The sequence below is a fragment of the Xyrauchen texanus genome, chromosome 21 (genome assembly GCF_025860055.1).
Source record: "Xyrauchen texanus isolate HMW12.3.18 chromosome 21, RBS_HiC_50CHRs, whole genome shotgun sequence".
In the NCBI taxonomy this organism is placed as follows: Eukaryota; Metazoa; Chordata; class Actinopteri; order Cypriniformes; family Catostomidae; genus Xyrauchen; species Xyrauchen texanus.
The window spans coordinates 17,052,985-17,069,102 of NC_068296.1; the positions used below are offsets into that span (position 1 = coordinate 17,052,985).

General features: G+C 34.0%; 1 protein-coding gene across 2 annotated transcripts in view; it reads left to right on the forward strand.

Annotated features, from left to right (window-relative positions):
• The first annotated feature begins 2,062 nt into the window (after positions 1-2,062).
• Positions 2,063-16,118, forward strand: part of LOC127661855 (homeobox protein aristaless-like 4) — a 28,035-nt gene continuing 13,979 nt past the window's right edge. Inside the window, exons 1-2 of one of the 2 annotated variants that reach the window (XM_052152786.1) lie at positions 2,063-2,191; positions 7,665-7,985. In XM_052152786.1, coding sequence (XP_052008746.1) covers positions 7,688-7,985 — 298 coding nt within the window. In that variant the 5' untranslated portion in view covers positions 2,063-2,191; positions 7,665-7,687. Of the gene's footprint in view, positions 2,192-7,409; positions 7,986-16,118 lie in introns of those variants that run through there. The other variant, XM_052152785.1, reaches the window with a different exon arrangement.

Sequence of the window (16,118 nt, forward strand, 5' to 3'; positions counted from 1 at the left end):
TGTCCTATGTGCTTGATGCAGCATGTCTTATGTACTGTATGTCTTATTGTTCAGCAGCATGTCTTTGTATGTTCCAGCATCATACATACTTTGCTTTGCTTTGCTTTGCTTTGCTTTGCTTTGCTTAGCAGCAGCAGCAGCGTAAGATCTAGTCTAAGACCTTGTCAAATCCATTATAACGCCTTAACTTGTTTCAGAGAGTTGTCATAACTAAACTTAATTTAGTCAGATCTATTTAGTCATGTTGAATAATAATTTGGACTTGAATAAAAAGTTAATTTAGATGATTAAATTTAGGAAAACTTTCCACACAATTAAATAAACATTTTCCCCCAAAAAATGAATTGGTTTGAACTGAATTGTTCAAGTTGTACAAACGTAATTAATTTTGTCAGAACAATGATATAACATCTAAATAATTATCTTAAAGGTGTCCAACAAAATGTATTTGATTAACCATTAGTATATTCCTGGTGAGCAAGTGTAACGACTGTGAAACTATTGCACTGTCAGTTTGATAGCAACTGTTTATAGAGATAAGCAGCATTCAAATTTCACTGAAACAGAGAGTCCATCCTCAACCTAAGAACAAGTGTCAATCTTCACCGCAATAGTAACTCCAAAAACTCCAGCCTAACAAACAATCCTTTTAAATGCCAATGTAACACAATATTAAACTTGAACAAATCTCCTCCTATTCTTATCTTACTCTAAAATGCACAAAACACTTAATTTCAAAATTTGTTCACCCCATCCAGTCTCCTGAGCATGCTGGGAACCTTAAATCCCCTGCCCAGATTCATCAATGCTACAAAAAGTATTCATGTAGTCCTATCTCAAACAGATTAAGTACATTTCAGTTTTACAAATGTAATTGTATAGAACATAATGAAATCAAGTTAAGACAAATGTTCTAGAATTGTGTTGCTTTAGTTTATTTTAATGAAGAAAATCATTTTTTTGATTGTAGCTCTACAGCTGAGAATCAAGTCTAAGGTTCTTTTTTTTGTCATCCAAACCAAACCGAAGCCATTACTTGAGAGCCAGGAGGCTTGGCTAAAGAACTTTCTTCCATGTGACATCAGTTGAGATATTAGCTGTAATTCAATAAGCTATCGGTGGGCAGGGTGCGTGAGCCTAAGGCATAAAGTGAAAAAGAGGTTGTGAGTGATTTTTATCTTTAACGCATACACCAGTACTTAAAATCTGAATCATGTGACTTAACCAGAATTCTTCTTTGACAACCACCAAGCCAAGAAAAGCAGATTATTACAAAACAGTTCATGATGACAATATCAATCCTGACTTTAGAGACATTTAAACTCAGGGGAAACATTCTCATAGCATTATTTAAGGTCCAAAAATGTAATCAAATTAACAGGAAAAAATATTGTTTTTAAAAGTCGTACTCTATAATATTGTGACTTAAGCATCATAAACATTTGCATGTCTCTATAATATGTTCTTTAATGTATATAACTCTCATAATAAAGCCTGGATGCTTCCCATTCTTACATTCTGTGATCTTATAAAGGCTAATTCAGACCAAATTTACACTCCCATGAAAGTAATATGTGCTATTCACCAAAGCACTTCCTGAAGCCTGAGATTTGCCTCTGTAGATATGGTAGAAATGACAGAATGAAGAAGAAGGAACTAAAGAATATGTTCATATCTGTGCAGTTGAACCCAATGTGTCAGCCCCACTGTCTTACTCTCTACATCCTGTCGAAGGAAGACTTGTTTAACAAGTGTTCGGCCCATGTTAAGACAGGGAGTATGACTTTCATTAGAGTATGAAAGAGCCTCAGTCTTGTCTCTGTTAGGACATTCCAGGTAATTACTGGTTGAGAAGGTCCTCTGTTCTTACGTCTATATGACCTCAGCCCCAACATCGGTCAGTACTGATGAACCGCCTGAAAAATGCTGTGAGAAACAGACAGCATAAAATGGACCCTTTGTGAAAATGCTTACCCACATTCAGACGAACAACTCAGTAGGAGACATGCCATCTGTTGCAGGGCTCCCTGTTCTTCTGTTCAATTCTTTTCTATTTTAAAAAGGAATGTGTGGGAGTCTACACTATATTTTTCCTTTTGTTTAGATAAAACTCTTAATTTTTTATTTTTTTTTATGTCTTTGGGGTAAGGGAATGAACAATATACTTCCTGAACTCAGGCTGCTAGGCAAGGTTAGTGGTCACCAATCACATTGATTGACATGGTTTTGCAGTGAGATTTTTATTAACAGTTCAGAAATGTTCTGCAAACACCCTGGCTATTTCAGACGGACACCAGTTTGAGAAACTATATTTAATGCAGAACTAACTATGCTTAAAAGAGTCAGCTTCAGGAGTTTGACAATGGAATTCCTTACAGGTAACAATGTAGCTGAACCTTCAGTCCTCAAGCTTGAAAACCAAATATTCTCATTGATAAAGTGCAGGATTCTGATTTAATTTTTTCTTTCACAATAACTAGTGTTTTATATTTGCTCAGGTTGCTTTTAAGATTTACATGTCAGGTGAAGGATGTTTGTTTTTCATGCAACTAGTCTGCTTCTCTGCGCTGCATGCTTATGTAGAAAAGTTAGTTTCATTAACTGCAGCCTGTGGCCAATATGCAAAATAGGTGAATCCTGATGAATAAAGTATTCCAGGATTTAGAGTGCTGTTTCTGATCAAGATGGACTTGGAATAACTTCTAGTTATAAATGTAAGCTGTAAATTAAGATTGACCTCTTCACTATGATATATCTATTACTAGGTAGGAATGGTGTGTTGGAGCCTTGGAGGTAGACCAAATCTTTGCATCATGTTGTAATGGTTCTCTAAACTCCTCTCAGATCCCATAGTTACTCTTGGTTTGTTTTCACATTTCTTGTGTTCCACTCTCATGCTGGCTGAAACCTAATACACACATAATTCAAATAGAGAATCCACTGAGGAATCTCTTGAAACAAACTGAAGGCTATCTAATGAGGCCAATCAGTGTGCTCTCAAAACACCCATAATAATGTCATCACGCCTGCTTCAGCCTGAAAATAAAATGAACTAACGCCTTTTTACTGACAGGCTTAGTTAGCACCATGTTTGATTCCATATTTCTTGTCTGTCTCTCCATCAAACAAATCTCAAACCATTGTGCAAACCACGCATTGCACTAAAAGTAATTACAATTAATTGAATACTTTTAGAATCAGCTCATGTGGTCAGTTTGTTTTCATGCTGCTTGGTTTGAGAAATGACCTAAACACAAGTGTCAAAAGGACAGTTGCAAACGTGCCTGACATTTTAAGTGCTACAGTATACTCTTAGATCTGGAATCAGAGATGGTTTATGGTTCTCAAGTGGCCTGTACAATAGTTTGTAGGTAGGACCCAATCTCCGGTTGGAGTCCAAAAAAAATTTATTACTTAAAAAGCATGGGTTACTAAAATTCATATCTAAAAGTATATATGATTAAAAAAATCAAACACACTTGACTGAACTATTAATAAGTGGGGCAACTCTAGACGACCACACACAAAAATTGTTTGTGGTGGCGCCTTTGGAAGGAGTGTTAGTGCTTGTGTCTCTTTTATTTCTCTTATTCAATTAAAGATCAGTACAACCGCTAGGCCTTTGCCCTCCCTTTTTAGTGCCTGCTTAATTTGATCTGTGCATCAGATGACAGAGTCCCTACCCATCTCATGTGAAATCAATTTTGATCTCTGTGAGACTCGCTCTCACACACCTCCACACAAGACAAGATTAGTATTATATCTTGTAAAGTGTTCATTTATAGGGATCACTTGAATGATCCCTATAAATGAGTGTTAAGGAGGATACATAATCAGAAGGAATTCCAGAAGAAAAGGGAAAATTGATGGACAATTGAGAGTGTGTTGTATTGCACAACAAACAGTTGCGATTTTGAAATGACTGCTTGGTAATATTTATTTAGGCCTGTTCATTTATTTTACAATGTCATGGTCCATCCATTGAGAACTATAGCCGGTGCCAATGCAAACGTATCAATTTCTAATCTATCCTAACAACGTTTTGTGCACAAATGTTTCTATAAATTTTGTATACATACGTATTTAAAAACAAACAGTATACACAAATAAATATGCAAACTAATTTGAACCCTTTTTTGTTGTTGTCTTCTGTAAAATGTTCGAATTTAAAAGTAAGCATTAATTTAAATATTTTAGCGTGAAGGAACTGAGTAAATGTACTTGTATTTTGCACAATGATAATAAAGTTGAATCTAATCTAATCTATTTTAAATAAATAAAAAATCATCAAATCTGCCAAGTTATTAGCAATACTAAAAATATGTTGTATATATTTGATCTCACTTCACAATAAAAGCCTTGGATGTACTTGTGTTTCCTTTCAGCAACTATCAAGAGAGTCTGCCAAAAAAATAACTCTTTATAAATAGATTAGAAAAGATCTTTTCCAGACATTACATAAAAACACTATATTTCGAACATTACAAACAAATTTGAAAGGTGCCTGTGAGACCAATTACATCAAATCCAACTTATTCTTATATGCTTAGTGCTACAAGAAAATATTTATAGTTACAAATGTGGTAATTGTGAACAGAAATGTCCAAAGATCTCCTATTACAGTATATCAGACATCATAAGCTTTCCTCTTTACCCCCAGTAGTGGAGTAAATGAATCAGTACATTTTGCCATTGTCCATTTCTCCTACACTGATACCACTAATAAATTGACTCCACTCATTTTATTGAGCAAACTCATTCCCTCAATTTAGTTTCGAAACTCAAAACAAATCGGCCAGTTGACTTGTTATTTATTGAGTTGAGAAAACGTAACACAAAAAATGTGAAATCATTGTTGATACTGCACACTCTCCACTGATGTTAATGGGAAGGATTGGCGTATCATATGCACGCAAAATTGGATTTTGGCGTATCATATGCACGCAATTTGGAAGTATAAAGTCGTGTTATTTATACGCAGATTGATGAGAACGGGTTGTGCACCCAAATAGCAGGGGCAGATCTCTGTAGGACCTAGATTAAAAATGTGCATAGACAGAGCTGCTGAGCTCACTTGTGTTGATAAGATGCAGATGGATATCATTAAGATCAGCTGTAGCTATCAGCACTGCATACGGTGTTTGGTGATTTGGAAACGGTTTGATTGAAACTATGTGAACTATAGTAAAAGTCTGAGTCACAAACTATAAACAGGGATTTATATGGTGTGGCCTACAAAGGCTATAGGCTACATTCATGCATATATACATAATCTAAAATGTTTTGCAGTTATAGGCTACCTATTTCAACAAAGATTAGTTACTTATTCAGCTATTTGCACTGCACAAAATTAAAGAATTCAAGAAACTATTCGCTTGACGAGATAGTAGGTCTACAGATGAGATTAAATGACCTTTTCAGACATGTCCGATATGTTCAGAAAAAAACCTTTAAACGATTTTTTAAATATAAGGCAAACTTTAATCCTGTTCTTCATCAGAATCAAAGATTTTGATTACGATTGTCATTGATGGCGGATCAGTTATCGAATAGTTCCGTAATTCAGAAATAGCCTACTAGTTCAATACAGATCTTTTGAGCAACATAGTAGCTAACAAACAGATGCCCATATTTGCATTTAGCCTATGTGAGCTGATGTGGCAGACTATTAGGGACATGCTTGTTTCATTGTCAGGAAGATATTCAATTTCTATTACACTGAAGAAAAAAACAAATTCAGTTGTTTTTACAAAAACAAAAAAACAAAAAACAAAAAAAAAAAAAACACCTGGCAGCTGTGACTGCAGAATAATTATGTAAAAAATAAAATAAAAATGTAAACACATTTACAGCAAAAGGATTCTGGAAAAAGGAACCTGTCAATTTTACAGTTTAAAACTGTTGTTTTTACTGTATATATTACGCTGCAGTGCCGTCGTTTATATTGTTAAATGATAAACTTAATATATAAACCTTCTGATACTGTAAAAAGCTGCCCTTCACTTTATAATGTATTGTTAATAACCGTAGTAATTACAGAAGGGCACATATTGTCATGAAGTTCATCAATAGTGGCTCTTCCAGGAATAATGTCCAATAAACATGTAGAGACCGTGCTCAGAGTCACTCACTCACACAAACACTAAACACCATCATGGTAACACATGTGAAATTAAAATTATGCAATAAACATTAACTAAACTACGCCAAATATAACACAGAACACACCAGTGTACATAACTGACATTAAAAATAAGAAGAAACATAACTATTCACATAAAATATAATGTAATGTATTGGGTCATGCAGGGAATTCTGCAAATGCCAGATTACTGTTTTTTAGCATAACTTTAACAATAATTTACCGTAATAAGTACATGTACATTTTACTGTTAAACTACATGTATTACCTCTTCAAATAGATTGTAAAAAATTTACATATGTTTTACAGTATCTACTCATTAACCAATTTACATTTTTACTGAAACATTTTTTTTCAGTCTTTTACCATTAAAATTATGGATTATTTTTACAGTGTATAGTATGTTTTTTATAACTGTTCAATAAGTTAAAGGATGGTCATTTGGGTAAAAAGCCCCCTTGGGAATAGATTTGTAATTAAAAATGTTCAAAGTGGGCTCACATTGACTGATCCAATTACAATGGATATTAATGTGTTTATAGAATTCTTGGAATGTTATGAAATGCCAAATGTGATTGAAATGAACAGAACATGGTTAGCCCTTTTTAAAAGGGGTTGTTTTGAATAATTTGCCACTTTTTAAAAAATTTTTCATCAAAACAACCTTGGGTTATTATTTATTTTAACACAAATTATGTTGCTGCATTAATATTCAATAAAAAGAAATGTGTGATTTTTTTATTTTGATCAAATTTGTGACCAGAAAAAAAGCAAATTTTCCTTAAGGTGTGCCATTTGCCCAGCTGTACCCTACACCAAGTGTTACATGCTAAATACTAAATTACTCTTGTAGTAGAACTATTAATGGGCTTTACTAAAAATGTAGGTGTACATACAGTAATTCATTATGGAGCCTTTGCTTGTGTAACTTCACAGTAACATGAAGATGAACTTCTGTAAAGTGTTACCATTTTCATTTCACTTACATGTTGCCATACATTTCAAAACATGTGTATCCTAACAGAAATAGAAATTAAAATAATAGAAAAAAAATAGAATTAATGGTTTGCTTCAACCATTTACTTAAGGTATGACAAAAATATATCTTATGCATAGTTTAAAACTGTACGGCTCCATCTGACCCCATGTTCAGTGAGTTGTGTGTCCCTAATTGCATTAATGTCATGAGTTGTGCATCCCACGTGTTAGTTTCTCGTCTTATCCCCTTAACACGACGGGACCACCAACACAGGGCAACATCCTCCGTCCAGGCACTTCTCTCTCCCTCTTAACCTTAAAAAGGCTTTTTAGCATTTGCTTTGCCTAGTCTCTGGAAAACATCTGAATCATTTTAACTAACTCCAGCTGTCGCCCTGGTGTGGGTGTGTTAGAAAGTGAGTGCATGGCCGTATCTGAATGAGAGGAGACTCGCGCGAGGGTGACGTTTAGATAACAAAAAAGAAAAAAAAAAAAAAAAAAATTGATATTTTTGCGTCTCTTTTTTCTCTCGGTATGAACGCAGATACGTGCGTCTCATACTGCGAAATGACATCCATGGATTCATATTATTCATCACCATCGGGGCAAGGAAGAATCCAGCAGGCCAATCCTTACAGGACATTCCAGCCGAGTGACTTGAAATATAGTCCCACTTTTTTGCCAGGCAAAGGTCAAGTTTACGGGGACAAGCCGAGGAGCCCATACCAACAGGAGTGCCAGCCACTGGATGATGGCACACAAGAGAGCGCTTATAAGTACCATCTATTCATGCAAAGACCCACATGCAAAACTCCCCCCGAAGACAGCAAACTCCACCAGGTCGGCGCACTTATCTCCTGCTATGGTGAGTGAGTGCTCTCTTGTATTGCCTCGTTGTGTTTATCTATGTGCTTAACAAAAGAATAACATTTTAGAATTCCAGTCAGTCACTCTTGTTTAAATCTTTTTTTTTTTCTTCTCGCTCATCTGTTCCATATATAAACGTTCATAAAAGACTACAAATTATACACAGATACTCCCTGAATAGCTGTCAGAAGCTTTAGAATGTCATTATAGGCTACTGTCACTTCTAATAGGCTATATATATAGGCCTACATACCTATATATATATTTTCCACATCCGTCTAATTGGCAAGATAATTGATTCATCATCTGGGATTTTTGCATATGATAATTCACATTATAGCCCTATATTTTAAGTTAAATTATCGAACAGGCCTAAAAGGTTCGCTTTTCTACTCGAGGTTTAGTTGCATCTGAAAATTAAGTAAACAGATGTTTTCTGTTTTATTTAATGAACTGCATCGCTGTCAACGAGGAAGAATAAAATTAGCTGAATAAATGTTACCAGTATTCAATGTTGATTCGTTTATTCTATTTATTGACCTATCATCGTCATCACATTTTGACCCTTAGAATCCACTTAGTGAATTACTGGACATTTAAATCCCTTTCAAACAGCTTTTGAAGACTGCGATTATCCAAATCCACTCTAATTTTCGTCTGTTATTTGTCACAGAGCAAAGGCCATTTATAATTGTCACATTAACCTCAACAGTGGCATGAAAAACCATCTTTGTTGTTGTAAATCACGCATGGCTTTTTACGACGGATTGACTAGGCCCGTGAAAATGGACACCGACTGTCTCATTAAATGTAGCATAGTCCTAATTAATTATAATGTGAGGCAGGTTTGTTATTACTTTATGCATCGTTTTTTTGTTTTGTTTACGTCACTCAATAATTTCGCTACGCAACATTTTTCTAATTTAATTTGAACTGTCAGTTCAAAACTAAAATGTGTTATCTTGCCATAGGTTACAATCTTTAAAATGTTACAGTATTAGCATTTTTATAAAAATAAATAAAGAAAAAAAAATAAAGAAAAAAAACAGAATATGTTTAATTCGGGATGTAACCCAAACATGCGATCCGTTAGAAACATGCATCGTCACGTTTTTATAATAAAATGCCCTCTAATTTAAAAAAGCTAGGGTACAAGTTTTCGAAGCTCTTTGTTTTAAAACACTAATGTCTTATTCTCGGTGTTTGTGTTATGAAGGAGGGAGTGCAAAATTAATATAGGAGTAATACAATTTAATATTATTATTTCTTATTTTATATTTATAATGATTAGCCTATTAGAAACCGTAATAATCGAGATTTGGATTAAGATATATGCTAATTTAGAAGTATGTAGTGAGGGCAGGGTTGGTATCACGTTTTTATTTATACTTTGTTGTATATCTCTGGTTGAACAAAAGTTAAGGTGCAAATTAAAGCTTAAATTCTTAGGTACAAAACAAAAACAAAACAAAAAACAAGCACATTCAATGTCACCAAATTTTTATTGACTTTAGTTAATTAATTGTCAATGTTATGTTGTGCATATGTGCCAACCAACCCCATATTGAAGTTGGTTGGCACAGATTGTGGGGTTGGTTGGCACAGTTTAAAACAATATAGTTTTAAGAGAGAAGCAACACAGAAAAACATACAACATTTTATTTGAAAACAGGACAACAGAACAACACATATTTGTATTCTATCATTAAAATGAGTAATGATTATGTCATTGATATGATTTTATTCATATGTTTTTTATTAATATATAAAAATGTGCAGTTTGAAATTAATGCAAACTGTTTTTAATTATTTAAACTTGTATAAATATATACATCTTGTTTTACATAAATGTAATTTTTGTTTATCACATTGATAGGAACTAATGGTATCATTGGCTTGGCTTTAACCTGTGTATGTGTAATCGGCCTCTTTACCAACTCAATACCTTAATATTTACACCATTTACCAATTTACATGTATAACATAAAATAATGTAAAATAATAACAATAATACTTATTGTTACTATAGTTATTTTACAATAGCTACTCACAGGCCAACAAATCTTATATCAAAATATGTCTAATACCATCACCATTAACAAAACTATATATTTAAAAGTATTTCTTGGTATTATTTCTATTATATATATATATATATATATATATATATATATATATATATATATATATATATATATATATATATATATATATATATATATATATTTGTCACATAATTATATATTATTGTTCTTATCATTTTGATTTTTGTTTTGACAGATAAAATAAAAAGTTGTCCTCACAATAACAGATTTTTACATTCAGATGCCCTTATAGAATAAATCAGTTAAGAAAATTAAACAAGTTAACATTTAGATATTACACTTTTGGGAAAATAAAAATTCTAAATGACCAGAAATGAACTTCAGCCAATCCCTGCAGTCAACCAACCCCATTCTCCCCTCTCCTAAAAGTGTAGATTTCGTTTAACGATCATTGTCATTGGATGTCATGTCTTTTTCCTCTTTATTAATTATTTAATTCAAATGGGGCTCAGGGAGCTAAAATGGTCAATATTTATTAAATGATATTCCTTTCAAACTGAGAAGAGGTTTTTGCACAAATTAATAGGCTGTATGAAGATGATGATGCACAGTGTAATTAATTTATGACTGTATTTATTTATTTAAAATATTAAAAAAATATATTTATTACCTAAATACTAAATAAAACCTCTCATGTAACCTTTCAGCCTTGTGTCAATGTTAAATATTTAAGAAATATTTTTGCAGTCTAACAGGAAACAGTATAATATGTATTTATGTGTGGGGGAAAAAGTGTTGTTAAACTGCTATTAAGTTGTTAAAATGTCAATAGTATCACAGTCCAGTGTGTTTTCTTGCTTGGATATTTTATCAGTAGATGATACACAGACAGTGGTATACTTCAGTTTGAGAATGAGCTCTATTCTGTTCCCACACCATTCCTGCAGAGTATTTGTGGTCTGCGCTGTAGATGTTTAGGGTGAGATCTGGCCTCAAGCATAGCCTAAATGACTAGTCAGAGAACTTTAAGAAGCTGAGATACATAGTGTAAGTCTGGGTTACTGCACTTCATCCTATGCTGAAGAGCAGGCTCTTAAGAGCCTCGGATCGTAAACTGAGCTGTGATCATGACACCTCGATCCAAAGACTAGTTCTTTCCAGATCAGAACCCCATGAAATTACATTAATTTTAACACAGAGGTCAATATAAACTTTTTAAGATAATTTCTAATGATATATAAGAACTTACTTGAGTATCTATTTGGACTCATTTGCATCAGACCCTTTAATTTCAGTCAATAGTACTCTGTTCTATTGTACTAATAATGCAATTTCCAAAAGAGGAAAATGCCAGTATGCTTTAATGCTGTAATCTGTCATATAAAATTTGGATACATTACTAGGAACATTACAGATCTTAACAAAGCACCGCAGCAATGCATGAAGCCTCTCCAAAAGACAGAGATTTATGGTTTGTACCACTAGAGAGTAGGGCATTATTCAGTGGCAGATGTGTGGTATGGACTCCCAGAGTTACCATTCATGTTTTTGTGCTCAGCAAGATCAGTACCACTGGGAGCCCTAACACGACAAGCAGTGACTGGTTTACATAACCTTTCTTTACAAAATGGCCTGTATAAATATACCAGCATTGAACAATTTATGGGATATTAGGGCATTGGGCATTGACATTGTTTTATATCTGGAAAGACAATCTCGGTGGAGCCTGAAACTTTCAATCTTTACAAATACATTATGACTAATTATGCACATTCTGGCAATTGGTTAATTCTGTTGATTATAGAGAGAAAAACCCCACATTTGAAATTAAATATGAACATTCTTAATACAAATAATTTTGTGAGTACATTAATATACCATGTCCAAGACTCATATGCAGATTCATCTATGAGTGAAACACTTTGCTCTTCAATGTATGCAATGACAAGAACATTTACATCCCCTTGATGAGCTATTTTAAGTCATAGTAAGCATCTGGGAGTGAAATTTGGGAGACAGAAACCTGGCTCAGTTTAACTTCTGCTGTATAGGGAAGTTATATGTGAGGTAATTTATCAGGAGCTAAGATTTAACGGAAATGCTCTCCGGGTTTCCCACAGAATTCACATTCCTGTGCAGCTTGCATGCATTGATCTTCACATATGAACATCTGGAAGTGTAGCATTTGAACAAATGCAGTGTCTTCCAATACAGTATATTTCCCAAACATTAGAAGGTTAAATAAATGCTCATCAGTTGCTTGAGATTTTATGATTGAGACCCAAATGTTCTTTATTTGATTAGAAGTTTAATTTGATAGTGAATTACATCTCAATCTGTTATTGAGTGTTAAATAATGTAAAATCTTTCCTTCATTTGCTTAATTAATGACATTATTAAATGATGTAATAAGTAACATGAATGTCATTCTATCTTTATTTGAATATAAGCAGAGTTGAAAACTCCCAATAATAGACACTGTACATGAATTCCTGTTTCTCTCTGGCAGTCCCTAACCCCATGCCCTTAGCATTTTTCCATCTGAATTACAGCATGTAATATAGGTGGTGCTGACCCAGACTATCAAATTCTATAAAAGCTAACGGGTGCCCTGCCGCTTTACAGCTAGTTAAATTACACTTTGATGTTTTTCTCCTTGTTTCTTGCAGTGATTAAATAGTCACTCGTAGTAAACATTTGACCTCTGCTAATTCAAAGAGGCACCAAACTCCTTTAGCAGGGAGCCAATCCTCTCAGGTGAATGACTGGTACAAACATATGCTCTAATTAAAATATCTGCCTTGGTTTGAAGGGTTGGGAGGGTTACTTTTAAAATGTATTCCACTACAGATTACAGAATACATGCTGTAAAATTTAATTTGTAAAGTATTCCATTAGAATACTCACCATCAGTTACATAATCTAAATACTTTGGATAAGTACTTCAGCACTGGTAGATGTTTTTCACTTGTGACAATTATTATTATTTTTTAGACAAAATACACATATTAAAAATACATTCTCTGAAAAGGTGCATATATAGGCTAGAAATAAAATTATTGCCTGGCATAATGCTAAATGCTCACATAACAAATTTACAAAACGGGCTAGTAAATAGTACCTGCCACTCAACACGGGTATTTGCAATTAAATAGTCTGGTGGAAACTGTACCTCTAGTTTCGTTGCAGTGACATGGGATGTTACGATGGTGAGGATGTGCTTTTTTTTCCATGCAGACAACCCAGGTTCAATTCCACCTTTTGTCCCACTCTTTACCCATCCTGTTTCCTGTTTCCATTCTTAATATTTCCTTTAATAGTACAACTTTAACTATACACTTCAGAATGAATATATATATATATATATATATATATATATATATATATATATATATATATATATATATATATATATATATATATATATTTGTTTTTCCCTCAAATCTAAGTTAATTATTCTTCCCTTATGTCCCTCATGAACAAATATACCAACAAACTTTTCATATTTACTGTAATAAAAAACACAGTTCACTTTTTGAACGTAACTGTATTCTGATTACCAACCATTTACATTGTAACTGTAGTGGAATACAGTCACTAATATTTTGTCATTTAAATATCTAACACCTTTACATGTATTACGTCATTCCCCAAACCTGGTCATAATCAATATTAATTGTCACCCTGTAACCATACGATTACTAAAACAAAACAATGGGTTAGATGTGTATGCCTCAATATGCTTGCAAACATACAGTATGTTTTTTTAAACAGAGCTGATTACAGTTTACAAGACTTGAGGGTTTTTGAAATACCTCAGGACTGATATGGAATGCTTTACCTGCAAAGGAAGAGCTATACATTATTAGATTGATTAACTTTTAATCAAGGGAAATATATTCATTTCTTTATTTCTAAAACTATTGTTATCTCTGGTTTATATGTGAGGATGTAGGCAGGCATTGGCTTGATTGTGGTAAGGGTAAACTGACTTTGGCTGGCAGCCCAAAGGTCGCTTGTTGAACCCATATAGGAGGTGATCATGAGCTAAAGAGGTACAGAGGCCCCCTTTCAGTGTTCCCTTGAGCAAAATGTTTCATGGCTATTATGGGGGACTGTCCCTGAAGTGAATGTGCTGCAAGTCATTGTGGTTAAAGGCATCTGCTAAATGATGAGTAACAATTGCACAATAAGTCAAAGCACTGTTGAATTCTTTGAAGAAAAAGGTCCTTTGTCAAAGAGTGCTGTTATATATCATCTGTAAATGGCCAGGCACACACAAGCACAAAACCTGTATGTTAACAAGGTTCTCTGCAATTTTTCTAAAAACTCTTTCTGCAACATTGCGTTCCATATGGCACACACAAATAGCAACACAAATCTCCAAACATTTGGACAATTATCAAACCCAGAACTCTTGCTGTCAATGTGAAAATGGAAGCCAAAACTATGGAGCTTTGGCTTTAAAATGCAAAATATGCATTGGCACTGTTTAGAAACATTGCTGGTAGGCAGATTCAGCATAACAAAGTCAAAATATCGGGACTAAAAGTGCTCACCACAGCAAAAAAGTCACAGAAAATGACTTTTCTGCCAAGAGAGCGAGGAGAGACGAACCCTCAAAGAAAGAGAAGAGAGTGCTGATATGGGAAATTAAGGAGTAGCAAAAGTAGAACCACTGTATCAGATAAGCTGAATGATATTGAAGCTTTGTATGAAGTGCACATCTCTTGACTATTAGACCTGCTAGTTAAATAATATCTTTGGCATAAAAAATTATACATTGAGCTTAACCATGCAAGAGGAGGTAACATGGGATTGTCACTGATGTTAGTTAATGTCCCAGCACTAAAAAAATAGCTGCACCCCAACTGCCCAAAATGAGGTCAGCCTTAAAAAAAACAAGGGCAAATCCATGTTCAGTGTCATGTTCAGTGTTACGAATGGGCAGCGAAGGCAGACGAGGAGATGCGGATCCAAGTGTAGTTCAACTTTTATTGAGGAACAAACAAGGCAGGTACATGGAAAACACGGGAACAAAGGAAAAACCCTCGAAGGGGAAATGAACACAAGACTGAGGAAAACGGGCAGGGACCACACACACACCAGGCTAACAACATTCAACGATAGACCGTGACTAAACAAACAGACAGGGTTAAATACGTGGACATGGGAAGACAGGAACCAATGAACAAACAGAACTCAAACAAGATAACTAGGTGATTAACGGAAGCAAAATGGCAAATAAACGAGGGCAGGTGCAAACAATGAACGGTGAACACGAAAGCTAACAAAGAGACTATGGAGTTACACAAGGGACAAAAGTGAAATCTAAGGAATGCAAAAGTGACAAAAATGGCAAACAAAAGGGCAACAGTGAAACAAGACAGGTAACCCTAACATTCAGTGCTACTTTTTCCAGATATTTAATTTTGCTATGATTTACAATGCCTTAGCTTTAAATTTGTTACAGATATGAATAAACGTATGTTCTATTTTGACATATGACAGGGCAGTATTATAAGAGAGGTGTCACCCTAGCAATGTTTTGCATTCATGAAAATGTAATTCCGCTCACACCTCAGTTTGGATGACTGTTTTAGGCTCAACAATCTTCCAATATTATTGTGTGTTTTATTTTATACATACATTAATGTAGTTACATTATCCAATCATTTCAATGTTTTAGATCCCCTAACCATAAACCTATGTAGCATACAGGTAAATGCAGTCACATTAATATTAGTTACGTTACACTGTATTAGTTACATTACACTATTATATAGTTGTTTTTTTATAAAGTGCCTAACCCAACCCCTATGCCTAAACCTAACCATTTCTCAACAATATGAAAGACATAAAAAGCAGATACCATTACAGTCACAATAATTTGTAAAAAATAAAATAAAATAAATAGCACTATAAAAATTAAGGCAGCAAATGTTTGATTGTTTAAATGAGTGTGGGTCAGGATCTGACTGTTACAGCAGATAGAAATGTTGATCATTAAATAAAGACTTACATTTAGATCTGTTGCTCACAAAAAATTATTGCATCATATAACCTGGAATATGGCACATGAATAG